This window comes from Laetiporus sulphureus (assembly GCF_001632365.1).
Source record: "Laetiporus sulphureus 93-53 unplaced genomic scaffold LAESUscaffold_23, whole genome shotgun sequence".
In the NCBI taxonomy this organism is placed as follows: Eukaryota; Fungi; Basidiomycota; class Agaricomycetes; order Polyporales; family Laetiporaceae; genus Laetiporus; species Laetiporus sulphureus.
In genome coordinates, this window is record NW_024468532.1 from 7,623 (window position 1) to 33,370 (window position 25,748).

Consider the following 25,748-nt stretch of genomic DNA (forward strand, 5'->3'; position numbering starts at 1 on the left):
TAGGGGAGTGGATGGAAAGGATCTGGGCGACCTTGGCGCCTTCAAGATATCCAGTGAGTGCATTTTCATGACCTTCTATATGTCAGCTGAATGTTTATCACAATTTCTTAGACCAGCGATGGTATATGTTTCAGAAGATGGGTCCGGCACCGAGCCCCCGTTCTGGGCATGCTATGGCCTCCATGGGCTCGCGGGTGTTTGTGCTTGGTGGTCTCGGAGGAGAATCATTGAGTAGCCCTGCGAAGCCAGAGGACCCAACAATCGTACATATTTTGGACACCAGTACGTCTCGTTGCGTTGTGGAATGAACGTGTTTCATAGAAAAGCCTTCAATGTAGAGCACATCAAGTATCCAGACTCGAACAAGCTGCCACAAACCGGTGCACCTTCAATAGGCCGGAAATCCTCCATTGGCGCCTCGCAAAACTCCACATCGCCAGCGCCGGGCTCAGGACCGATTATCAACGGTTTGCGACCTTTGTCCCCAGAGCAGCATGGCTCAGATGTTGAGGACGTCCGTCGAGCGATGTCTCCTTCCAGCCAGCGGTCAGATACTAAAGCGCCAACTGGCGTCGCAATGCAGCAGTCGCTTTCGACTATCTCCAAGAGCAGCAAAAGCGCGATGCTTACGGTGGAGGACAGCATGGATGGGGGCGACAGCAGCCCTGAGGTGTCTTCTGCAGACGTCCGCGAACGGGCGACATCGCCCGAACAGAATCGCGCGAAGAGCCCAGTCTACAACAGCAGCCGTGCCACGTCGCCAATGGTACACATTGAGAGCCAGGAACCTCCGAGCATGGCTAGCGTCGCCATGGGATGCAATGTGCTTTCTGCGCGCAGCCCCTCGCCTAACGTGGATAGGGGCAAGCCTCCTGCAGAAGCATTCTACATGGCGAAGCCGGGCTCGCCTTCGCCTAATGGTTCTGCGCTTCTAAAGCCTGCCTCGACGGGCAACGCTCCTGCCAACCTGATCCGGGACCTCAAGGACAGAGAGGTAGAAATAGAGACAATGAAGAAGCGCGAGACATGGATGAAGGCGGCGCTGTCGAAGGCGTCCACAGCTGGATTTGTGTATGCCGAATTGGAAGAGGATCTGTTGAAGCGGGCAGACGACGATGATATTGATGGGCAGAAGGTCACTGAGCTGATCATCAGCTTCAAGCAGCTGAGAGCGCAGATTCAGGTTTGCAATGGCTTTTGTTTTTGTTAGATGGGGTCGCCGCTGACCAGCGTTATCAGACCAGCGTCGTTGACCAGGCAAAGGCAGCGTCAGATCGGATTATGGAGGCTGAACGCCTACGCGCGGGTGCTCTGCAAGAAGCAGCGTTCTACCGTGCCAAATTGGCTGCATTGGAGGTCGGCTCCAAAGCGGATTATGTGAGACTGGAACGCGAGCGCTCCGCTGACTTGGAGAGGAAACTTTCCGTGGTGGCGACCGAGCAGGCGGAGAAAGACCGCAGGATCAACGAACTCTCCGAAGCCCTGGCGACACAGACAAGACTCATGGAGCAGGCAGAAGCGCGCGCTGAGGATGCTTCGAAGCGCGTGGATGTCCTCTCTCAGTCGCACGACCGAGAGTCAGAAGCATATCGGGCATTACAGGAGAACTATGCTGCAATGGAGACGATGTATAGGGACCAGACCGACCGCCTTCTTACACAGACCTCGTTGCTCGAGCAGCGGGAAGCGGAGTACCTCAGGTCTCAATCACAGTTGGCAGAGCTGACAGACTCACACGAGAAGCATATGCGGGCGTTCGAACTAGCGCGCTCTGCATTGCAAACCGCTTCGAGTCGCGCTGAGGAGATCGACACTCAGAATATGCATGCCCGAGAACAGATCGCGCAGCTGGAGACAGATTTGGCCGACCTGAGGGGAGAGCTCGAAGCCCGCACGACGGAGGTGGAGAATGCCCGTATGCGGATCCGGGACGTGGAGAATTCATGGGCGAAGTCGAGAGAGGAAGCCGATGCATTCAGGGCGTTGACCACGGGCAACTTGGGCGAGTTGCTTGACTCGTATCGGGACCTCAAGAGCGATGAGGATCGCGTTTCACATGGCCATGCTGAGAAGTTGGAAGCTCTACAGCGAGAGATCACTTCGTTACGCGACATGCTGAAAGATGTCACTCGTCGTGCCGATGAGACGCAGGAAGAGTTGACACAAGAGCGCCACAAGGCACGGGATGCAGAGACAGAGACCTCATCGCTTCTCGCTCAGGTAGCAGGTCTGCGGATGCAGCTTTCCAGTGCGCTGGCCGAGAGTGGCCGGTTACGGAAAGATCTGGTGTCGAAAGAGTCCGAATACCAGGCGCAAATGAAGGAGGCTTCATCTGCAACTATCCGTTTGGACGTTATGCGCAAGTACTTGGCGGATCATGGCATTGCTGTTGATGGTGAACGTCCTCCATCCGGTGGTGCTGCATCGTCATCGCGAGTAGCGGATCTGGAGAGCAAGCTCGCAGATCAACTCCGACAGCAAGAGAATATGGAACGGGATCTGCGCTCTGCACTGCGTCAGAAAGAGGACGCTGAGACCCAGATAGACTCTTTGTCTGCCCAGTTGGACGACTTGCGTTCATCACAGAGACAGAACGGCACCGACAGTACTGCGGATATACGTGCGATAGAACTTGAACGTAAGCTTGAGGAGACCGAAGCATCGTACAAGGCACGCTTGCAGCAGCTTGAAGAGGACTACCAGCTCGCGGTACATTATGTGAAGTGAGCGTTCAAGTGGAATAAAATAACACAAGTCTGACTACTACCCGCAGAGGTACTGAGAAGATGATGCGCAAAATGAAAGAAGAGCTGAACAGGCAGAAAACGCTCAATCAAAGCATGCAGGTGGAGCTCGATAGAGCATCCAGCACGGAGCCGGGCTCGCGGTTGCGCGGGCTCAATGGCCACGGCCGCAATACACCCTCTCAGGAAGATAGCCATGAGTTCTTGCGCAACCAGCTCTCGGATGCGCAGCGCCAGGTCCAACGCCTCAACAATGACAATCGCGATCTGCGTGAGCGGATCGGTTCATTGGAACGGGACCTCGAGCACATGAGGGACAACGTCATCACTTCTCGACGAGAGTCTGATGAACGCTTCTCACGCATCGAGGAGCTTGAGCAAGATATCGAACGCTTACAGAATTCCCTGGTAATCGCTCGTGGAGGTCACGATAAAACAATTTTGGAGCAGTTGAGCGACGAGAATTTAACCTTGAAACGCGAAAACGAGGAGTTGTCACACAAAATTGGTCTACTTCTCGAAGTCGACCAGCCCACGTTCGGCCAAGGTCGGCCTATGTCTGATATCTCGGAGCGTCGTGCGAGCACTTCAAGTTCCGAGAACGCCATGGCATTCGAGCATCTGTCTACTCAATTTGATGACTGGCAACGGCAGCTGGCTAGTTCGATGAGTAATCGAAGGCCTCTTATGGACTATGACCCAACTTCTTCAGGACATGAGCGTACGAGATCGCGGTCGTGACGTTCTTTCGATATTTATTTGCATATACCCACCCACTCTTTTGTCGTTCGGTTGGTTTCGCGCATCTCATCATATGCTAGCTTATCATTTGCTCTCTCTTGTGAGGTATATCCGCGGTAAAATAGTAGATTAAGAGCGTACAATGCTGTACTAATCACGACGAGCCAGCAGCGCGCTGCGTCCATTCGATAGCTTTCGCTTTGACAATCTCTGCTCCCTGCTCATCACCAATCCGACGTTCTATTTCCAGCCACTTCTTAAAGAACGACCTGTCCGAGGATGTAAGCTCGAGTGACTGCTGCAATGCAGAGGAATACCTACTTCGCCTTATGACTGGTCATTTTCAGAGCAAGCACACGGTTACAAATATTTCTGCATGGCGAGATGTTCAGAATCCGTCTGTTTTCGTACGATAAACACTTACCTCAAGCTCATAATGTCGCCCTGAAGTACTTCCATATCAATGTAGACCGACCACAGATCCCAACGCTTTGGATGTGAGTCCACGATGCCTTCGAAAACCGTTTTGCCACGCTCTGGATCCCCGAACTTGTATTCTAGCTGTGCAAACTTTGAAATGGTCTTCAGGTCTGTGAACCAGGTGAGCTCATAACGGTATGAAGACAATGACATTGGCATACGCTTCCGCCTCTCCAGGCTCTGCAGACTGCGTGGAAGGAGCTTCCTTGCCTCTTCGGGCTTTCCCCGCTTCAGATAGTGTTCTCCGAACAGCGTCCACACCTTGGAGCTCTGACCGAACTTCTTGCATGTACGCTTGTATTGCTCCTCAGCTTGCTGTAAATATACGTTTAGCCGATTCATCTAGCTGTTTTGAGACCATCAACATACTTCGTCTCTACCGCTTTGGTCAAGGATCGCAGCCAAGCGCAGATGGACAGTCTTCGAGTCGTTGTAGCGCGCTGCCTCTTTGAACGTAGCTTCAAGCGTCTCTTCTGTACCGTACACGTTCTCCAAGTTCAGAAGGGCAATCCAGATGTTCAGCTTCTCCTGCTCTTCACGAAAGTTGATCGTTCGAAGAGCTCGTCGAGCAATCTCACGTGCTTTATCCACTTCAGAGATCTGGAGCTGGAAGGACATGTATTGGACCCAGAGGTAAGAAGAGTTGGGAGACCCGAGCAACACTCGTTCGAAGTCGGCGTTGGATTCTGGGACCTTGGAATGCATATCTGCAGTAAAGTCTTGCTCGATCTCCTTGCGTTTGCGTTTCTTTTTCTTTTGGCCTTTATCCTCCTCTTCATCTGACGAAGATGTCATCTCAATGTCCTCCTCGTGGCGTTGTTCAGCGGACCATTGGAAGCCTTCCTTGAGATTCAAGAACGCAGTGAAGCGGTCTTCTATGGCTGCGTTCACTTGAGCTACTGATTGCTGCAGCAGAGAACCATTTTCTAGATCGATGTCCAGCCCCATGTTCTCATCCATAACTTGTTCTGAGTCCTCGTCAGACGCGTCTTCTTGTGCCGCCATTATGTCTTCGTCATCGACCTCGCCATCATCGATGGCACCGAGTCTTTTCGAATCGTCATCAGTATAGTCTTCACTCTCGGCTCCGGATCGGAAATCTTCTTCAGCAAAGTACGACGGCTTGAGACCGAAGGAAAGACGACGTTTCTCCTGGTCGATCGATAAAATGACAGCCTTCACCTGATCATCTATTCGGAAGCTATGCAATGCCAATGTGACGTCGGCATCGGGATTGTCTGAGAGCTAGAATGTACAGTGAGATGGAAGGAAATTATGCAAATAGCACCAGTACACACCTCAGATTTGTGACATAGGCCACTAACCTTCGAACCTTTGATCTCGATGAACAGACCGTACTCCTCGATTTTCTTAACACGACCATCGACCTTCTGCCCTTCGGAGAAATCACCGATCACGAAACCGGACTGCCCACCTTTCCTCGAATCTGAGGACCGGAACGATAGCTCGACTTGCTTCTTATTATGATCGATGCTATACCATAGGCTCGGTGAGTCAGCGAGTTCAACTTCCTCAAAGATACATACTGCGTGATGCGGCCTTTAACGAGTTGATCAACCGCAAAATGGCTCTTCCAGTCTTTCACGTACTAACTCATGAAATAATTAGTTTGATTAAGTGATTCACTGGAAATGGGACTTGCCTCATCGAAAAGCTCCCTGATTTGCACTCGTGCATCGATGTCACGACCCAACGTCACAAAGAGCCCGTGCTCGGCAACGCTCTTTATGAAACCTCTGACAGTATCGCCCACTTTGATGTCGTGGAGGTTCGAGATCTCTCGATCAACTACTACCCTGTCCTCGTCTTGATTGAGACGTGAAGGCCTTGTGGACAATGTAAGTTGTCCCTTGGCCTTGTCAACTGCGATGACGACCACCTTAAGGGTGGAATCGACAGGAGGGAGGAACGAGCCAGATTCATAATCGTCACAGGTGTCCGTGGGATGAATTGTTCCGGAGATCGAGTTCGTGAACTTGACCAATGCACCTCGGCGTACATGGCGGACCACACGGCCGACCAACACCTGACCAACTTCAACAGTATTCAATCTTAGGTCTGGATTCTGAGGCAACAACTGCTTTTCCTTCGGCTTTGTGGCAACCAGCACAAAGCCCTTCTCTGGATTGCGTGAGACGACCACGAGGTCCTCTAGCTCCTCACCAACCTTGAGCGATGCGCGAAGTTGCGCGAGAGGTAAGCCACGGCGGTTCGCGAGGTTGATCAGAGAGAGAAGCGCTCGAACTTGGGTCGGCTGCAACGTCACGAGCGCCTGCTCCTTGTGGATCTCCGCAATGACCCCTTCCACAGAGTCGCCGATTTCTACTCCGTTGATGTTCGAAACATTCTTTTTGAAGGTTGGAGATGCCTGTCGAATGCTCGCAAATATGCGTTTACTTTCAGGGTCAACGGAGATGACCTTGACCTGCACGGCTTTGCCGATAGGGAACGCTTCTGACAGAGATTTCAGCGCAGTCTCGCTGTCAACGACGATGTCAGCGACTTTGTCTTAACTCAACAAAAAATGAGCACGGACCTTGCTTCTCGGGCTGGAACGAAGGCCATTACGTTGTTGTAGAACTCGACGTTCAAACCTTTATCTGTAACCTTGAAGACCACGGCATGCGTCACCAAATCGACTACGGCGTCTTCTGGCTTGGAAATTATTGGCAACTTCGACTCCAACAGAGTCTTTTTCGCAGTAAGGACGATCCGCTTACGCTCAGGATTAACTACGAGAACCTAGACGAGGTCGATAATGTCCAAAAATTGCCCATGAGGAATCATGACACACTCACCCGACATTTTATATTCGATCCTGCCATGAACCTCTTCTGAGGATGTTTAAGCACGATATCCGCATAGTGGTTCGGCCATATCACAGCATCCACACTGCCCGAGATAGATACGAACAGCGCAGAATCAGTGAGTCTTTTGACGGTCCCCCGAACAAGCTCCCCAACCTGAACCTCGCCAACCTGCAAGAACTTCTGTTCCAGTACAGACTGTCGTAGGGATAGCTGCAGATAGCCGTCGAACGGGAAATAGCCTGTCACGCGGCCTTTGTGGACGGTTCCAATCTTCCAAAGTCCCGAAGACGGTGACAATGATGGAACATGATCATCTGATGTTTGAGATATCTAGGAGTTTAGTTTGTAAGCGACAACCGCGCACATGTGAGATAGGAAAAGGCAAGAACATACGTGCACAAAGCCCATCACTCCAGGCGACACTTCTACGACTAGACCGCGTTCACTTTCCACCCTGATAACCTTGACAGCCTCAAGAATCGTTCCAATGGGGAAAGCAACTTGTAACTCCTCCCCTTGCTTATCCTCAGAAACCCTTCTGACGTCGAACTTGATGACGTGCGGGGCCAATGACAGCGCAAACCTTGGCGGACTCGACAGACCAACATCGTACAGAACTCGCGCCTTGAGTTTTTTCCCCACCTTATAGTTCTGCTCCACGTCACCAAGCGGCATCTGATACCGGTCTACGGTTCCACCAAAGTATCCGAGCACTTGCAAGTTGAGTCCATCAGGAAGTACGGCAATCACCAGAGACTGAACCAGCGTCCCTGGGAGGATAGATGTGACGCTCGAGACCTCAGATAGCTGGGGGAGGGGGAGGGGTTCAGAATACATTTAAGAATCGATCGGCATCGTGTATATGATCCACGTACCGATGCATCACGAAATGCTGCTGGGTCTACAGATAAGGAATAGGTTCTTCCATTTCCTGACACTTTCGTTATGCAAGCGTTCACAACGCGTCCGACTTCGAGCACATCCCCTTCGAAAGGTTCCTTCTTGGCTTCCTTGAATGACAGGAATCCTGAGACGTCAGGAATGCCTAGGTTGAGTATATATCCATGGTCCTCCACGCTTTTGATTGCTGCGGTCAAAGCCTGCGCTACCAGTTCAAGGTGAATGGTATAGTGTGATACTAGGGTCATAACGTACGAAGCCGGGACGAAGATCCGTCTTCAATACTCCAGCATTGACCTTCTCGGGAACTAGGCTCAGCTCGACCCTTCGGCTGGCCTTTTGTACCTGGTCGTGATCACGTCCAAGACCTCTTGTGTTCGTGGTGCCAGCAGGATGAATCATGGACACTATAGTGCGCACATATTGCCCAGGGTGGAAGATCTGAGACAATTCCGGAACGCGGGGTTTTGAACTGCCTTCTTCCCCGTCCTCAGAGAGCTCCTCGTCCGCATCCTCCTCTAATGACTCCAGTAGAGACGTGAGCTGGGATGAAACCTCTGTGATTGGGACGTGGCCAAAGAGCTGATTGGGCAGAGAGATGATGAGGGCAAGAGGTTGCACTGAGACAATCTGACCCAATAGCTTCATTCCTACGGTGATTCGCTGCGATGGATCAGCAGCAACGCTAAGTTGTACATGATATTTGACTCATACCTTGTAGTTCAAGTGCTCTATGCGTAATGTCTCGCTTCTAGTCCTTTTACTCTCTTTCTCACTGACAACTTTTCTGTCTCTGCGCTTGCCGCGATATTCCGGCTTTTCCTGCTCGAGTAAATGCATGAGCAAATTAAGTATATTTATTGCTTACCTTGAAAATCTTCTCATTGGCTTCCTTCACGGCCTCGGCACGGATGGCTTTGACCTCCAAGGGAGTAAGACTTGTCCCACCACCGCGAGGAAAATCCACCTCCTCCGTCAACAAGATAGATGCAGATGAAGATGGGTTGTCAATCTTCTCCGCAGACTTCTTTGGCTGCCCAGTCGTCTTTGGTCTCTTAGCCTTGGGATGGGTAGACGCATCGTCCAGAACGCGTTTCTTGCCTGAGGCCATAGTTCGTACACTGCGTCGGGAATACTTTCAAATGGTATCGAGAAGAGGGGCAGCAAATATAGGGAAGTTTTAGCTGTCAATTCAGTGTCCAATGGTGGTGGTAATGTCGCAGGACGCGAGTGGCGGGACAAGGGGAGAAGACAAGCACGAGCAGACCAGCTTGCATTCGAGCCAAATTTTCAGCCACCGGACTGATCGGGATCTAAGATTCGTCCACGTGGGTCGAGATCTCCGCGGATGTTATTGCTCAGCAGTGTGGCGCCCGTCCTTGCCTTAAACGACAACCAACACACTTCCAGCCGACTCTGCGCATTTCTCAGCAGTAGGCTTCAAAAATGGGTGAGCTGCAATGCTTTATATTCCGTGACGCGTATGATGAGCTCATGTTCTGCCTGTGTTAGATTACCAGGTATGTTGGCAGGCCACCGATGTGGATTGAGACTCATGCAATCTGTAGAATCGAGTTGGTTCCAAGTTTGGAGGAGGAGGTGTTGCCGGAGCGTCCGAGACCAATGTTGATAGGCGTGAACGTCTTCGTAAGCTCGCGCTCGAGACGATTGATCTAGCGAAGGTACGTCCGTATATGATTCTACACCTTCATCTTTTTCATCGCTGCTGTTCAGGATCCGTACATCCTCCGCAACCACCTGGGCTCCTTAGAATGCCGTCTATGCCTGACGCTTCATACAAATGAAGGCTCATATCTTGCCCACACGCAAGGAAAGAAGCATCAGACCAATTTGGCTCGCCGAGCTGCTCGCGATCTCAAAGAGACGCAGTTGATGATCGCGCCGGCACAAACCAACGTGCAGCGTAAAGTCTTCTTGAAAATTGGGCGGCCCGGTTACCGTGTCACCAAAGTTCGTGACAGGGACACTGGTAAAGAGGGCATGATGGTCCAGGTGCATCTGCCGCAAATCAAGCCTGGTGTCATCCCTAGAAGGCGGTTCATGAGCGCCTGGGAGCAAAAGAGAGAACCACCAAACAAAGCATATCAATATCTGATAGTACGTGAGCACATCATGCGAGTAGAATACTAAAGTAACATTGTCCTAACAGGTCGCAGCTGAGCCGTATGAAACCATCGCATTCCGCATACCCGCTCGGGAGATCGAGGATGAGTCGGATGATGCTGGTTATTGGAATTGGTCACACTGGGACCCCGATACCAAGCAGTACAGTTTCCAGTTCATGTTCCGCCTTCACTACTAATTGTATGTCCCATGACGCGTGTAATATATTCTCTTGACATGATGCGATGATCAATAGCCAGTGGTTTTCACATTCCCAAGATGCGCTACCAAGAAATTGACGCAGATTGCCCGGAGTATCTAAAAGTCACACTCAACGAATCCATCATAGCTTGATGCCCCAGTATGAGTGATGCAAGCTACGTACACTGCTTGTTAGCATCTTTTTTCGTGAAAAGAGCGGACATTGCTTACCGCAGAAATCACCAGAATCATCGTAAATGACACGGTCGGCTCCGGGGCTGCCACCGACATACACTTCGCCAGACTCGAGAGGGTATTCGTAGTACTCGCCGCTGCACGATGGGAAGTCGAAACCCTTGTAAACTCATCAGTGTCTTCGAGGAATCGCGTAGAGAGCCCTCTCTCCTCACCTCATAGTCATGGTATTGGTGAGGATAGTCGCTGCATTTTCGTGAGTGTTGCCCTATATCAAGCGGAATATGGATGCTAACCCTGCGCCTCCATCCTCAGCTTCATCAATGGCATCAATGATGTCGTCGTAGCTGTAATGATTATCTAAGAAGGTAAGGCGGTCAAGCATCAACGTAATGTTCCCAGTGAAAAGTACCGTTCGCGTTCTTACCGCTGCAAGTGCAGCCGCTCGACTGACGCTTTGCAACGAACGCAGCGGCTTGGCCCAGCATGAGCGTGCCGAGCACGACGAAGAAGGCTGACAATCTCATGATACCGGAAGGGACGCGTCAATGATTCGCGGGGAAGAGGGAGAGACGTCGGCGATCCTGCGGACGCGAATGTACGCTCTTGCGGGGCTTTATACCTCACGATGGGATGCCGAGCCTGAAGAACGTTCGCATCCTGCATACACGCATGCGGCTCTTCACGACGCCTCCATATGCCCCCATCAAGAGCGCATCATGGACATGTAACAGCAACGCTGCTCCGGGGTTCCTCTAATGGCACATCACGCTGGGAATAAGGCATTGAGATAGAACGTTCTATTATGTGGGTTTTGATTGGCCCAAGCACACTGCATATGCTCGCTTAGCTTGGAAGGGAAGCAACTATTTCCACATCGCTTCCGACTATAGCTAGAGCTCCGGCACTGCTGCAAGCCATTGCACGTCGCGACGATCTGCTTAAGTTTTGATGCACCGGAGACAAACGACTTATCGACGCACTGTGTACTGCTGTGCATGTGCAGTGACCGAAGAGTTGTCTAATAGGGCGTTATCTCAACTTCGTATATGTTCTTGGTAAAGCACGATATGGGCTTTCCGCGTGTTTCTGCACGTTCTTGCGTCCTGCCATGGCGTCGGCAACGTCGACGTCCACATGCTCGCATGTAATGAACGTGCTCTCTCGAAGACGAGTGCATTTGCTCGAGGTACCGTGGATCCCTTCGCGCTGATGTCCCTTGCTCGCCAGAGCAAGGCTCTCAGCCTCGAAATGAACGCCGAACGCTTTCCACTGTTTGGCAGTATTTGCTCAGGGTGGCTTACCGTTCTCTGTCACTAGCAAATGCAATGGAGGCAATTTTTTCTCAAAGGTAAGACACCAGTTAACATTTACTACACCTTATGCACTTGTTACACGGCATCTAAGGCGAGCAAGGGATCTGCCGCCAAGGGCGGCACTTCTCGAGTAGTAACTTGCCACGTTATTTCAATTCCCGCTCTCGGAGCTGCTGGCCACCCGCCACGCAGTCACGATGGTGCCGGTATGGGGCGATGTATGCGGGATGTTCGCCGATCTCGCAATACGACCTGAAGAAAAAATGAATCCCAATGAAATCTTGAGTAGACACAGCCGTAAATAACGGATACATTAACTCGTGATGTGTGCAAAATTAGGGTACTTTGAGAGCACGGAATCATCTGGATACAACAGAGACAGATCAGTTACACGAAGAGTACAGTTGCAGTCTACAAAATTCCATCGTGAAAGCAGGTCCTAAGCAAGAACCAAAGGGAATACAAAACGGGACATAGCTAATAAGTGTAGAGATAGAAACGTTTTGAGTCAGTTGATGCAAAATGCACCATCGGTATAACTTTACGAGCGTTCGGCTGATTTCTTCGAGGGCGACCGCCTGCACTAGTCAAGGCTGTCCGAGTTCTTCAGTACGGTTCTCTTCATTTCGTTAATTTCCTGCCCAGTTTGCTCAACTTCCTCCCATGTTTCTTCTCTCCACGGTCGTGGTCGTTCTCGTCCTTGCATCGGTCTCGAGGCCACAACGCCGACGCGACTTTCTCGGCCTTCGCTTTCCCACCTCCATCACGAGTGTCGACGACCCGAGCGGCGAACATCGCAGTGGTTGCGGTTGATGCCGGTGGCTCAGGAGCGGGTACATTGTTCGCCGTCCGCTTGTGCAGGACATTCGGTCCAGTCATGGGTATCGCTTCTGCGCGACCCTGAACAACCTTCCTCGCACGCGTCGACGCCGGATCGTAGTAACCTGTGTGAGACACGGAGTGGTGGAGTACATGTTTGCCTGAATGGACATGGACATCGGTTCGTCCACCGTGACCCTCGTCAGATCGTGCAGTCCTGCCCATATATGGAGCTATGACAAACTGGTCCTGCTGCTGTTGAGCCAGACCAGCCTTTCGCTGCTCTTCCAATGGCTGCAACGGTGCAGGCATGACAAGCTGCTTGGGCAGGTGACTAGGAGGCAACGATGACTGCATCTGCCAACTGGGTGGTGGACGACGTGGCGGAAGCTGTATATCAGGCCGTTGAAAGCCTGCCGCCTGAGAAATAAGATCGGCATTCGTGCTCGTCGAGGATGATTCATTCGACCCAGGATAGTTGGAATGCACTTGCGGCTGACCAACGGGTGGCTGTGCAGTATGAACGGGTACCCGCGAAGGCTGCTGTACAGGGAATGGCACACTGGATGTATCAGCAGAAGGCTGTTGCGCACCCGCACCCGCGTTATACCCCTCGTCAACGGAGCCCTGATTCAAGGGAGGCTTAACCTGCGGCCTCGTGGGAGACTCAAACCTGACATGCGGTCGCTGAGAAGGACGCTGCTGCATCAGAGGCTGACTAGGAGTTTCAGCATTGGGCTCCAGGCTGACGGTGTCCACAGGTACTGGCACGCGGCGAGGAGACCGACGAGTTGAAATTTGTGACGTGGAGGTAGGCGGCTGCTCTTCAGTGGTTGGGACAGGTCGAGACTGAGTCTTGCCTAGGTGATGCGCCCCATGTGCACTAACGCCCTGCGAAACGGGCGGGGGAGATGGCGCCACAGAAGCGTAGACAGACTCATTCTGTGGATTCAGGCGAGAAGTAGCGGTTTGAGATGAAATCTCGTTATATGGAGTTGACAACGGAGGGTAGGACGACGTCGCTTGCGGTGGTACATATGGAGCCTGCGCTGCCTGAAACAGCGCACCAGTAGGGAAAATCTGCCCAGGTTCAACACTGAAATGGTTTGCGGAAGGTTGAGGGATAGGCAGCTGCCACCAACTTATAAGTCTCAATCTCGCGACTTGCAACATAAAACGTACCGTCCTTTCTCTGCTTCTGTCATGCTTACGCTGGGTGCCATTTTCGTTCGCAGTCCCCACACCTATCATTCCCGAACCATCCTTCTGTCGGCCGACTGAGCGCGCAATCGCCTCATACGGGCTTTCATGATGCCAAGCCAAGCCTCGCGGATCGGTCTCATCGAGCTCGTCGATACGGTCAAGGTCGCGTGGAGCGCTCACGCTCGGTCGCCGGCTGCGATTGCGCGGGACGTTCTGTACAGGCTGCACGTCTCTGCTCCGTCCTCGTTGCTGTTCACGAGGCGTGGTATGCGATTGACTGCGACTCGGAGCCTGAGAAGATGCATTTACGGGGGGCGCTGGGGGCGCAGGTACTGTGGCGGAACGCGCAAGGCGTTGAGACGCAGGAATGGCGCGGCTGTGGAGTTCAGGTGAAGATTCGTTATGCAGAGGAGGTTCGGGCCGAGTTGGTATGGGTTCGGACGCGATTGCGACCGGATTGGGCAAAGGCGCTTGGGCAGATCGGCTCGGATAAGCATGGGCAAGAGACGAGCTACGCGGTGGCGGGACGACAGAGACAGCAGGCGGTGGAGGAAGATGAGATATTTTGTACTCATCGTTGACTGGTGCTGCGGGAGGGAGGGCAGTCTTTGAAGCCACTGAAAGGGGGGACCCACGTGGGGACGACGATGTAGACGAAGGCGAAGACGTTTCGGGCGTGCGCTGAACAAGGAAGGGCTCAATACCGTCGATCGAATCGGAATAGATACTAGATGTGCGATACGTAGCGGGCGGCTGCCACACGGTGTGAAGAGGAAAGACAGAACTGGCAGAGATGGTGTGCGTGCTCGCTCTCGATACAGAAGGGACCACATCTCGAGAAATTACGCGTGGGGTAAAAGGAACATAAGGCGCAGATTGTGCTCGAGGATGCTGTACGGACAGGTGGGACGAATCACTAAAACCAGGCTGGAGCATTCGCGGGACCTGTGAGAACGGTAACGGCTGTGATTTCCACGCGTTGGTCGCGTCAGCGACATGTACATGAGGCGGTTTGGAAGGAGCGGCAAATGCAGCACGTATCTCCTCGGTCGTAGTCATGACGAAATGAGGATTGCGGCGTGGATCGGGTGAAAAGGCAGGATCGTCGAGCATACTCTGTGGAACGGGGCGTTCCTGCTGAGCCATTAGTGGTGCGGGAATCGTGAAGGAATGATGCGCAGAAAACGCAGGCGTAGGCAGGGGACTAGATGACCAAGACATGGGCGTATATGGAGGGGGCGGCGACGATGCGGAACCGCGTGAAGAAGGCCGCGCTACGAACGAGTGGAGGTCGTGGATGTGGTCATCGCCTACGAATTCAAGGATGTCTGCATCCAGCATGTTCGGGTCGTTGTGAAGGCCATCCTCATAATGATGTACAGCGAGCATGGGCCCTCGGTATGCCATGGCTGGGACGGGCGAGAGGCGTGGCAAGGAAGCGAGAGACGAGAAGGCAGATATTGTCCATCAGGCGCCCGTGCATCACAATGCCTCGCCACGCCAATTCAGGAAACGGCCACGTGCTCCGTCAATAACGCGTCTCGGACGGGCCACCTCCTGCCACCTCTCTTCCCACTCTGCCATGGACCTCGCCTCTCTCCGCGCAGAAATCAAGGCTTGGGAGCGCGAATTTAGGAGCAAATATACGCGCGACCCCACCATCCAGGAGATCAAAGACAGGCCAGACATAGGTACTCTCTCCAGTCTGTCTCCAGTCTTCTCCGAGCCTCACTTTTGACGCCATCGCAGCGGCCAAGTACAAGCTCTACAAGTCTCTATCCAAGTCATCCTCATCCAACGGCACTCAATCGTCTTCCTCGCGTCATGAGATACCTTCGGGGTCGCAGTCGCGTCAGGCGATCCATGCATCAACATCTTCGTTGCTTCCCAAAGCTCGCGCGGTCAGAGTCGATCCTCCGCTTCAGACGTCTAATCCCTTCTCTCCTGTCAAGAAGAAGTATAAATACCTCAATGAACACGTCCTCTTGACTAATGGGCCACCGGATTTGGCACAGTATCCCCCACGTCCAGATCCGTTTGCAACTCCAACGAAACCGAAAGCACATACGAAGACCAAAATCTCAGCCCCCCAGCGCTCGCCTTCGCCGGATCCATTTCCCCTGATTGAACTTACTCAGCCGAGGCAGCCTCCGCCCGCTGACCCGCATACTCCCTCTGTTAAATCTGCGGTTACTCGGGCCCGCAAGCGCCTTCGCGGTGAGCCGGTCTCGCCATCACCTGTCAAGGAGAAGCGTGTACGAGTCGGCTCTCAGAGTGCATTGAAATTCTCCAGTACATTGCTTGACAGCGACGAAGACGAAATTGACATCCCCGATCAGTCCGCCGAGGATGCCGAAGAGACTTCCCTGGAAGCTACGCCCATGAAACCGCCGCCTGGAGACAAGGCTTTTTGCGTGCTCTTTGATGAGGTTCTGCCAAGTCCGCAGAATACCTCGAGGCAGCCTCGCACTCGCTCACTCTCACGCAATAAATGTACGATTAGCAAGCTCCACCTATTCGGCGTTAGACGGTCTCCTTCCCAGGCTCTCTCACCGTCGTCACCGGAGGACGAGGAGAATTTTTGGGCCACTAGTAGCAGTCGGAATGGTCGCATGACGTCTAGAAACGGATTCATGGCAGCCAAGACCACGGACACTCACCAACCAAGGCGGTTGAATGAAGCAGCGAAGACTGGCATTCCCAGGGCTGTACTACCAGGAAAGGACGATCTCTGGTCCGATGTTCCATCCATAGGAAGGCCGACGGCAAAAGGGAAGCCGTCCGCGACGTCCAACGGTAAGACTACCTTAGATGATAGGATGTCCCCAGCGGTGAAGCGCCGACATCCCGGCAATGAACCTGAAGCTTACATTGGGACTTCAAATGTCAATGACGACAGCAATTCCCAACGTATCCCCTTGGTCCCTCCGTCTCCGCCTCCTGCCGAATCTTCATCGCAATCATTTTTGGGCAATGCCAAAGATAAGGGCAAAGGGAAAGCAGCGGCCGCATTTAGCCGAAAGAAGGCGAAACTACTTGAGCAAGTAGGTGGCGAGGAGAGCGACGATGATAGTACGGAAGAGGACAAACACGTGAAGGTCGTAGAGCGTGCACGATCATCGCATAGACTGCCCTCTGCCGCTTTTGTGGACGAATTGGACGATCCGGAGTTCCAATGGCCTGCACAGCCAGTACATCCACCTGACTCCCCACCATTAGACAGCCTGGATGTAGAGGCAGGGAAGACGGAGGTGCGCTTACCCGATGAACTCAGGCGCATACTCGCCTTGTCTCCTCGAAGGGACAGCGTTCAGGAAGAGCAGCGTCTAGTAAACGGACTGTTGTACGGTCGGAGAGAGACACACTATGATGTCAAAAGGGGAGAGATTTGGGAGGTAGGAGAGATAAGTGATGGCTTTGACGGAGTGGATGAGGAAGAAGAGGACTGGGAAGGAGAGCCGGTGCCTTGGGAGGTAGCAGAGCTTTAGCATTCGCTCCGGGTAGTGAGATTCTGGGCCTTATTTTGGCTTTCAAGGGGGACCGGAAGGATCGTACGTTCTTCAGCCATGTGTCATCGGTTCATCACCAGGACGCTAATATATATCGCACGTTATTACCACTGCAGGGCATATATTAAAGCATGTACCTCGTTACGAGGAGCATACCAAAGATGCTATTGGACATACCAATATTCTTCTGTCAGCAGTGAGAATCTCGAGGTGCGTAGTGAGCGTGGTCCGGAACTAACGCGCGGCACGTGTAAAGTAATGGGCGGCCATCGTGTCGTGCGGCTTCTTACGGCGCAGGCCCAAGGACTGAGACCTCGCTGGTGCAGCATGCAGACTGTATATTGCCGCTCTTCACAGCCTTTCACAACGTGCCTTCAATGTCGTTATGGATCTTAATATTAAGTTCTCGCCAGGTTACTCCGAGGTACGTTCGAAACGTTCCTCAAGTAGCTGTGCACATCGTTGTACCGTTATTCCCTTCGCCTTGCGCATATTAGTTGACGTAGGTCCACATCTAATCTCATTAACAGTCCGCTGATTCCATCCACCGAACAGCCACCAACCTGCAGCATTTCGGACCCCAACCTGACGTTCCACGCGCTGCATCGTGCATAAGTACTCATTCAGCCCTGCAAACGCCATGTCTTCTCCTCCAAGCCTCTCGCGACATTCTTCACTCGCAGAGCGTATCTCGTCCGTGCTACCGCCAATCCGTTCGCGCCTTCCAAGCCTGCGCTCGCGCAAATCGACCACTTCCATCTCCTCGCGCGTCCAACCCAATCAACGTTCGAACGCACGCCACCGCCCCTACTCTGTTTATCAACAAACCATGTCTCCAATAATTCTCCGTGATCCTGACACACTGAACAAGCTGCTCGTGGCTGTGCTTGACAGCCCCGGTGGGCGGCGCTCACTTTCGCGCCTGGCGCGCACATGCAAGGCTATCAAGGAGCCTGCATTGAACGTCTTGTGGCGTGACCTCGACTCGCTCACGCCGCTTCTTGGCCTTTTCCCTCACACGCTTCTCAAACGTGCTCGTCGACCGGGCCTTGGTCTGGTATGTATCTTCATCGATACCTGCCCTCATACAATACTCATCTGCAGAATCCACAGACGAAAAACCCGGAGCCAGATGACTGGGCCAAGCTTTTAGCATATGGCGAACGCGTTCGCAGCATCTCGTACGTAGAGCCTTCCGGGGCTATCTCCCCGTCGATCTTCCCTATCTTGGACGAACTCCGTCCAAGGACATGGATACTTCCGAATCTTACCTCATTGACATGGAAGTCTGAGACTTCCGCAGGCTTGGAGCGCTGCAGGCTCTTCTTGGGACCTGAGCTTCAGAATTTGACGATGGAAGTGGGTACGAAGCATCCGAAGCTTCACGATCTCTTAGTCGAGATTGCGTCCCACACTGGTCTCACCTCCTTCGCATTCACCCTGCATACCAACCTACCGGACAACTTTACGGATATCTTCGAACACAACGTTGCACTCGAGAGAGTCTCCATTGCTGCTCCTGGCGCCGTATCTGCGCGCATTGGGAGGTGGGCTGCATCCCTACCGCGTTTGCGTAGCTTCCATATCGACCTCAACAATCGCACCACAACCGCTGTTGAGGGGTTCTTCGACGAGATCAGCGTCGACTCCGGCTTTTCGACGCCCACTTCAGTTGGAGGGACAGATAGCGGTGTGGCCTCAAGCGACGAGCTGGATTTCACCAAAATCCGCAAATCGGCAATGCGCCTCACGCGCGATGGTTCACTTCGCGGCGCGTTCGCACAACTATCCCACCTGCAGCTGTCTGGTGAAGCCTCGAATATCTCGGCCTTTTTGAAGCATCTTACGAGCCCGCTCGTCCACCTTGAACTTGCTATAGACGACCCACCGGACTCGGATGATTGGCAGGACGTGTGTGCATTGATATGTGATCAATTCTCGTTTACCCTACAGGCCCTCCGCGTTGGTCCAACCCCCGCGGCGCGGTTCTCAGAACTGGTGCGCTCAACCTCCAGAGGAGGGGATGCACCTCTGTACCACTTGCCACTCGTCCATCTGTCATCGCTTCCTGTCTTACACCGTCTTGACATTGATTTGCCTGAGTCAGTTGTCTTCCTGGACGAGGATGTGGCGCATCTGTCCAGGATGTGTCCCTCGTTGGAGACCCTACGGCTCTGTCCGCTCGCACGCTTCCCTCCAACCTTGGGTGCGCCTCCCCTGACACTGAGTGGCCTTGCGCCCCTGACTCGTAATTGCCGCCGATTACATACTCTCGCGGTAGTCGTCAACGCACTTGACGGACTGGAAGAGATTTACGAATCACGGTCCTCATCTTCACGGTCGCTCCTCCGGCTTCAGGTTGGCAACTCCTGGATCAAGGATCCTTTGCAGACATCCATCCTCTTGAGCCACCTTGCTCCACGTCTGGATAGCTTAAAGTGGTTCCACGAAAAGAACCGCGCCGGCGTCGTCGAGGCGAATGCGGTCGCATGGCAGAAAGTATCCGAATTCCTGCCGCATTTACAGAAAGTCCGTTTGATGGAGAGGAAGCAACAGCCGCAGCCTCAAGTATACGTACCTCCTGAAACGGCAGAGAAAGGAGTTGACGCGATCGTCTCCACCATGGAGCAGGGCATGCTGGCGTGCCCTGAGGTCGTCGACGGCGAGGTACAAGCCACGGTCAAGATGGTCGATTGTTCGGTACAAATCAGCCCACAAAGGACGTCAGTGTCCGTTGACGCCACCCCTGTGCTTGTCGATACTGGAATCCTTTTTGTCCCAACGCTCGTGGAACAAGCGGTGGATGCATGCCCTGCAACCGACGAAATGTCAAACGATTATGACGACGATGGCTCATCAATTGACGAATATGAGATGACCTCCTCGATGTTCTCATATCTCCAGCTGCCGGCGACAAGCTTGCGATCGTTGAGTTACCGTGTCGCTCAAATCTACAAATTCCCTTTCAACTATGTTTTCTCTCTCATGCCTTCGGGGTCATCACGAGAAGACTCTGAAAGCACGGTCGACTCAGACGTCGAGCACTTGTCAGGAGAGCCATCGGACTCGGAGGAGACCGAGTTGGAAAAGAGGGCGAGCGGAACATCGGAGGATTTTTCGCAATCTATGGACGTCTTTCACGTCGGTCTATGATCCTTCATCTTATTATTTGCTTTATACTTACGTTCACGTATCTTGCTCGGACTATCGTAGGACACTGTTTATGACTATGCGTATGCGGTTGAACATGCTATTTCTGCTGACGCTATCAGTCACAAAAGGCCTGATCCCAGTCTCGATCTCCAGGTCAGTCCGCAGCCACAAGCGCGACATGTCGCGGAGATCGAATCGTCAGATCACGTGCACCGTAAACACTCCATCGCCCGAAAAGGCAACCTGGGTACGGACGTAAGCGCGACGCGTCAGTCCATCGACACGACCATCCGCACTGCGAGTCTACTCATCTTCCCAGCCTCTGCCTCGCAATATAACATGGCTGAGCCCAGGAAACAGGAAAAAGATTATACTAAGGAGGTTGATGAGCTCTTCCCAGAAACAAGATCGCTAGCGGAGGTGCGTTTCGAGACATGAGTTTACAACTATGGCAGTGACCATAGCATGTCAAGATAGGCTGGCAAGCTGCAAGATGCTCTGGACAAGTTGTTTGCATTAGAAAAGCATGCAAGAAATGTTCGTGTCTTTGCAATGCAGATGCGTTGTACCTTCGTGCTGATGTTAATCAGGCTTCTGATGCGGCCTCTACTACAAGGCTTGTGAAGGAGATCTGTGAACTTTGCTATCAAGCCCGAGATTATGCCCTTCTCAACTCCAGCATCTTGAATCTCAGCAAGAAACATGGTCAGCTCAAAGTTTCCATCCAAGCTATGGTGGAGCAAGCTATGGGATGGCTGAGCGAGATCCGGGAACGCGAAGGAGATGAAAAGTGGCTGGAATTGATTGAAACGTTGAGAAACGTCACGGAGGGCAAGGTACGCCCCATATCAGACGTGCACGACGGCGAACATAATAGTTTGCGTAGATCTTCTTGGAGACGCCGCGCGCGCGCGTCACACTCCAGCTAACGCATCATCATGAATCGCTCGCGAAGTCGCCCAGGCTCGGTTCACCGCCTGCGAAAGTCTGCCTTCAAACAGCCTCTGATCTGCTTTCCGATCTGCAAGTCGAAACGTACTCGTCCATGGAGCGAAGAGAGAAAACAGAGTTCATTCTCGAGCAGATGCGATTGCTGATTGCTCTAGCACTGGTGAAGGACGCGGAGGTTGGCCAGGAGGGATTGAAGGATTCCATTGGCGGTGGCGAGGCGGAATGGGTTAAGGTTCGCGTAGGAGGCAGGAAAGTCAACGAGTCTTTCTTGACAGAAAAGGAGAACGAGGTATGTTACCGGAATATGCGCGAACCTGTCGCAGGCTTACCTGTCATCCTAGGACCTGAAGCTGAAATATTATGATATGATGATCCAATACGCACTCAAACATGATGCTTACCTCGATGCTGCGAAGTACTATTACAAGATATGGGAGACCCCCAATATCAAAGAGGATGTGACGGGACGTGGGCGTGCAGTGAGTACCCATTGACTAACGACGTTGCAGTCCTCATCTCATTACCCTGCAGGCTCTGGAGCATATCATCTACTATGTGGTGCTAGCGCCGCACGACAACGAGCAGTCCGATATGTTGCACCGTCTATCAAAGGACCCCGCACTCGAAAAGCTGGAGCTGCAACGGTTTGTCTCTTGATTTTCTTGCAGTGCGCATTCATTGACGTTTAATCAGTGCTCTTGTCAACTGCTTCACGACTCCGGAGCTCATGAGGTGGCCAGGTATCGAGGAGATGTACGGGCCTCTGCTACGACAGACTAGCGTTTTCAGCAGTGATAAGCTGTGGGAAGACTTGCACACGCGAGTTATCGAGCATGTGAGCCGTAGTTTTACAGCTTCATTGCTCCGTCGCCCAACTGTTATCCCAGAACATCCGAATTGTCGCTCAATATTACACTCGAATAACTCTGCTACGCCTAACGGAGTTGCTCGATCTCACACAACAGCAAGCGGAGGAGACGCTCTGCCGACTGGTCGTCTCTGGCACGGTATGGGCGCGCGTTGACCGTCCAACTGGCATTGTGAACTTCCGGAGCAGCAAGAGCGCGGAGGATGTCATGAACGACTGGAGCTCGGATATGCAACGACTACTCGGATTGGTAGAGAAGACATGGATGGGCGTGAACGCAGCGCAAGCGGCACAGTCGAGGGCAGCAAAGGCATGAGTATACGCATGTAGACTCTACGACGGACATTCCCCAAATTCACCCTGTATGTCTGGTTCCCTTCTACTCGAAATAATATGCAAAAGATGATTACGTTTGTCGGGGATGCACATTAGAGAGCTGGTCGTATTTTCATATAATCCGCTGCTTTCCGCTTGATTTCTGCCTCGGTCAGCAATGGCTTGTTTGCTGGCTTCTCTGTCGTTACTCCGACGATCCCGGCTGGCGTGATCTTCCGTTCCGTAACCAGAGGAGCGTAGGTCGGCCGTATTCCTTCTTGCCACAACCGAACGTACTCCTGTCCCCTCGTCCACGATGGAGGAGGACCCTCCCTCTCCATAATCGCCTTCCACCGCTTCTTTGAAGTGCTCTGTCCCACATTCACCTCTTGCCGTTCTGTCCAAGAGTTCAGAGCCTGCTCCTCTTTGTCAAATGTGATGTCGACCACGGTGGGCCCGAGTCGGATGCCCATATACTCGGCTTCAAGAAGTGCAATCTTCTTCGCAACTTCCTGCTCTGAGCGCAAGGCACGAAATTGGGCTACCGCGGTCGAATAGGCTTCCGTCAAGGCCACCTCCTGGTAAAAGTGGAGATTCAATGCAAAACGGATAGCACTGCGTGCACGCCGTCAGAGCACGTTTGAAGACAAGGTCAACAGCTACATACTCTTCCGGCGTGGGGTTCCTCCCTCGCTGCCGTAGCCTGGTCCAGCTTATTCCCCTGATTGGATGTTCGTCCTCTATCGCTGCGCCTTCTACAAGGGTGCGCGGGCGAAAGGCCTCGAAAGGATGGTCCTGGAAGAATTGGCGCCGAATTTCATCCTCGAGGTAATATATGGGCAGAGGTCGGTTCTTATGAGATAGAGAATGAGAGGTGGGTCGGGGGGACTCTGCCGTCGGGAGGTCGTAACTGGACCGTTCTGGAGGAGCTTTTGGTGGAAGAGGCAGTGGTGGATGATCAAGAACAGCTTGATACCATGCTGGCTCTTGTTTGAGGTAGCCCTTGCGGAGTAGACGCGAAGCCTGTTTGTGGACTTGGCTTGCAACACGCCTGGACATCGTCACTCTGAGCGGAGGCCAGGAAAGTTCACGGATCGCTCTCGCGAAGCAGCCACCGACGGCAAACACACGTCAATAGTTATTGCGTGACTGTGACGCGTCGCGCTTGGCTCTCACCCGTTCTCCTACACATTTCTGCTCACCCTATAATACCCACCTTTCTAACTCATTCTCTTGAGACTTGCAGGCGTTGCCTACTTCTCTGCTTTCTTGCTCACTCTTTGCTCTGCACATCGCAGTTCGGCATACCGGTTTGACACCCCACCTCACCAGAATTTGGTCCTCGACCATGGTTCCTCCTCTCAATCCTCGACAGTATGTATCGACCCGATTAGAGTGACTGCATTGGTCATAACCACGGCTACTGAACTGTAACTATAATCTCATTAAACTCATATAATCTACTGCTGGGACAACCATAATGAGTACATCAACATTCGCTGATAGTACAAATGTCAGAATGCCGAGCTGCTATCATCCCGGCATAACCACATACCGCAATGGAACAGGAACTGGTGAGGGTTTGACGCGCTGTGAGCTCAATTGTTCTTCGGGAGTTCCTCATAGCCGTAAGTCGGCCAGGAACATTGCGTTCCGCCACTTGCTTCAGTGGGAGCGCACCCTCTAGTATCCTAAGATAAGGTGAGCAGTGGTTCCATGTAGGTCCATCAAGTACGTGCTCACAGGCTCGTCGTATTGTGTTGTGAAGATTGTGTGAGGTGAGGGGTAGAATGTCGTCTGAGCCGGGACTCGCGGACTGAAGATCATGTTGGATGTGGTGACTGAACGGGATCGTATGAAAGGCCTTGCAAGACGTGAAGACCTCAAATGTGCGCCTGGCTATGCCAAGCGCGCCATGGTGACTGAGGTTGCTTATATCCAGTCTCCCTCTTCAAGCAGCGAATCCGCGCGAGTTGCCGTCGGCGGCAGCGTCTCGATTCTTGCCCTCATGATATGCTATTTTCTATAGACTTGTCCCGCACGTGTGTGGACACGCCGGCTCAGGATCAGCCGCAGTGCTCGATCCCGTAGTGCAGGCTATGGACAGCGCTTCTATTGCTGAGAATAAGGTACCTTTGGGGAGGTATTCTATTGAGGGTTCGCTCGGCCGTCGTAGAACCATCCTATGCAGCACTAGCCTTAATCGGCAGTCGATACGAAACTCGATGAGATCCATTGGTGCGCCCCCTGGCAGAACTTCTGGGGATTATCAGATACTGATATAGATCACATAGGCTTCTATCTCGTGACAAAAGATGCAGTGCCTATATGTGACAGCAGTGTTTGATATGTCCAAAACGCGCTCTTGTATGTCAGCTGCGGAGGCTCGACAACGTCCAGCCAAGGCCCGCAGCGTCTACATCGCCGGCATCCTGCTTCAGGGACTTCCACTTGCTCACGCACATGCGGCGCATGATCACTTTGACCAAGGCCCTGAGAATTTCTTAAAATGCGTCAAAGCTTCGTTGTCTCGGAGTGTTTCAGCAAGGTGGACTTCTGACGAAAAGCTATTATATGAAGAGCTCCTTGGACACCTCTGCAACGTTGGATATCATTTCACAAACTCCATATGTTCAGCTACGCGATCGGGCCCTCTCGAGACTGTTCGATCTGCGGCGGCGCACTAACCTGGCTTCGCTACAGGCGGGGTGTGAACCCCAGAAGCTTCATCATATCGACGCCCTGACGACGCTCAAAATACCCGGGATCAGATGAATCAGGCGGTACGCGACAAGCTCCGTTGTTCCGCTCGCTAGCAGAGTCAGAACAGTTGGGCGTGGTTCTGAGTCCCGCAAGAAGTGCGCCGATGATGCGACTGGTATGACACTAAAGTCTCATGTCTGGCCACCTCCACGTATTATGTCTTTGCCAACTCTAGAACTCGGCAACGTCTCAATCATCTCATAATGGGGCCCTTTCAATTGGCTCGCATGTTAGTCTGTCAGATCCATTGGCGCCAGTGAGCAACGGATGCATCCATGCAAGGTGTCCACTCACGCCTCTCCTATTTGTGAGTAACATTTCTGACGTCAGTTGATGTATTATAGCATCCTAATTCCCCTTTTTCTAGTGGTCAGACTGTCCGCATTTTCGGAGGTAATGTTGCAGATCTCGGACATCCTCACTAATACCGGAACGCCACGATCAGTGACAAATAGCTGCGTTGCGCAGTGAGATTTTCTACTTTGGTTGAAATTTGTAGGGCTAGTTTGCTCCGAGAGTGCTCAGAACGCTGAGTGATGGCACAGGCATCAGCCAGGACCTATCCTCAGGGCCTAGGGTACGACAGCTTGAGGCTTTCAGTGAGACACTCAAGCATTCCGGTGTCTGCCAAGCAA

At 52.7% G+C, this 25,748-nt stretch overlaps 10 protein-coding genes across 10 annotated transcripts in view; 6 read left to right on the forward strand and 4 right to left on the reverse strand.

Moving 5' to 3' along the window:
* The window catches only part of LAESUDRAFT_714538 (uncharacterized protein), a gene marked incomplete at both ends in the record, with an annotated part of 4,940 nt that extends 1,455 nt beyond the window's left edge, over positions 1-3,485 (forward strand). Inside the window, 4 exons of the mRNA XM_040907076.1 lie at positions 112-282; positions 339-1,183; positions 1,240-2,723; positions 2,774-3,485. Coding sequence (XP_040763559.1) covers positions 112-282; positions 339-1,183; positions 1,240-2,723; positions 2,774-3,485 — 3,212 coding nt within the window. The remainder of the gene's footprint in view (positions 1-111; positions 283-338; positions 1,184-1,239; positions 2,724-2,773) is intronic.
* Positions 3,486-3,639: 154 nt separating this feature from the next.
* On the reverse strand, positions 3,640-8,807 carry LAESUDRAFT_743599 (U3 snoRNP-associated protein Rrp5; the record flags this gene model as incomplete). The annotated part of the gene is made up of 15 exons (XM_040911265.1): positions 3,640-3,754; positions 3,807-3,857; positions 3,910-4,075; positions 4,127-4,280; positions 4,335-5,210; positions 5,264-5,459; positions 5,513-5,574; positions 5,629-6,466; positions 6,523-6,728; positions 6,785-7,126; positions 7,190-7,603; positions 7,672-7,896; positions 7,952-8,359; positions 8,411-8,518; positions 8,565-8,807. 15 exons carry the CDS (start codon positions 8,805-8,807, stop codon positions 3,640-3,642), a joined length of 4,404 nt encoding a protein of 1,467 aa, XP_040763560.1.
* Positions 8,808-9,071: 264 nt separating this feature from the next.
* On the forward strand, positions 9,072-10,340 carry LAESUDRAFT_701133 (uncharacterized protein). The gene is made up of 6 exons (XM_040906439.1): positions 9,072-9,146; positions 9,209-9,216; positions 9,265-9,378; positions 9,431-9,814; positions 9,867-10,197; positions 10,253-10,340. Exons 1-5 carry the CDS (start codon positions 9,143-9,145, stop codon positions 10,017-10,019), a joined length of 663 nt encoding a protein of 220 aa, XP_040763561.1. The 5' UTR covers positions 9,072-9,142; the 3' UTR covers positions 10,020-10,197; positions 10,253-10,340.
* LAESUDRAFT_654529 (Ribonuclease/ribotoxin) lies at positions 10,139-10,601 on the reverse strand (the record flags this gene model as incomplete). The annotated part of the gene is made up of 4 exons (XM_040904485.1): positions 10,139-10,197; positions 10,253-10,376; positions 10,432-10,462; positions 10,513-10,601. The coding sequence occupies 4 exons, from the start codon at positions 10,599-10,601 to the stop codon at positions 10,139-10,141; spliced, it is 303 nt and encodes a 100-aa protein (XP_040763562.1).
* A 1,187-nt stretch (positions 10,602-11,788) lies between these two features.
* On the reverse strand, positions 11,789-14,999 carry LAESUDRAFT_750263 (uncharacterized protein). The gene is made up of 2 exons (XM_040911599.1): positions 13,534-14,999; positions 11,789-13,482 (listed from the first exon to the last, which is right to left on the reverse strand). Exons 1-2 carry the CDS (start codon positions 14,959-14,961, stop codon positions 12,154-12,156), a joined length of 2,757 nt encoding a protein of 918 aa, XP_040763563.1. The 5' UTR covers positions 14,962-14,999; the 3' UTR covers positions 11,789-12,153.
* A 137-nt stretch (positions 15,000-15,136) lies between these two features.
* On the forward strand, positions 15,137-17,042 carry LAESUDRAFT_701135 (uncharacterized protein; the record flags this gene model as incomplete). Its single annotated transcript, XM_040906440.1, has 2 exons — positions 15,137-15,245; positions 15,304-17,042. The coding sequence occupies 2 exons, from the start codon at positions 15,137-15,139 to the stop codon at positions 17,040-17,042; spliced, it is 1,848 nt and encodes a 615-aa protein (XP_040763564.1).
* Positions 17,043-17,262: 220 nt separating this feature from the next.
* Positions 17,263-20,327, forward strand: LAESUDRAFT_201781 (uncharacterized protein). Its single transcript, XM_040901561.1, has 3 exons — positions 17,263-17,565; positions 17,619-18,120; positions 18,177-20,327. Exons 2-3 carry the CDS (start codon positions 17,704-17,706, stop codon positions 20,214-20,216), a joined length of 2,457 nt encoding a protein of 818 aa, XP_040763565.1. The 5' UTR covers positions 17,263-17,565; positions 17,619-17,703; the 3' UTR covers positions 20,217-20,327.
* Positions 20,328-20,555: 228 nt separating this feature from the next.
* On the forward strand, positions 20,556-22,351 carry LAESUDRAFT_654928 (PCI-domain-containing protein; the record flags this gene model as incomplete). Its single annotated transcript, XM_040904518.1, has 8 exons — positions 20,556-20,636; positions 20,694-20,753; positions 20,807-21,052; positions 21,103-21,456; positions 21,509-21,646; positions 21,699-21,811; positions 21,861-22,002; positions 22,055-22,351. The coding sequence occupies 8 exons, from the start codon at positions 20,556-20,558 to the stop codon at positions 22,349-22,351; spliced, it is 1,431 nt and encodes a 476-aa protein (XP_040763566.1).
* Positions 22,352-22,463: 112 nt separating this feature from the next.
* Positions 22,464-23,412, reverse strand: LAESUDRAFT_813088 (uncharacterized protein; the record flags this gene model as incomplete). Its single annotated transcript, XM_040914457.1, has 2 exons — positions 22,464-22,965; positions 23,018-23,412. 2 exons carry the CDS (start codon positions 23,407-23,409, stop codon positions 22,464-22,466), a joined length of 894 nt encoding a protein of 297 aa, XP_040763567.1.
* A 1,104-nt stretch (positions 23,413-24,516) lies between these two features.
* Positions 24,517-25,332, forward strand: LAESUDRAFT_726404 (uncharacterized protein). The gene is made up of 2 exons (XM_040909028.1): positions 24,517-24,588; positions 24,645-25,332. Exon 2 carries the CDS (start codon positions 24,666-24,668, stop codon positions 25,035-25,037), a length of 372 nt encoding a protein of 123 aa, XP_040763568.1. The 5' UTR covers positions 24,517-24,588; positions 24,645-24,665; the 3' UTR covers positions 25,038-25,332.
* The last annotated feature ends 416 nt before the right edge of the window (positions 25,333-25,748 follow it).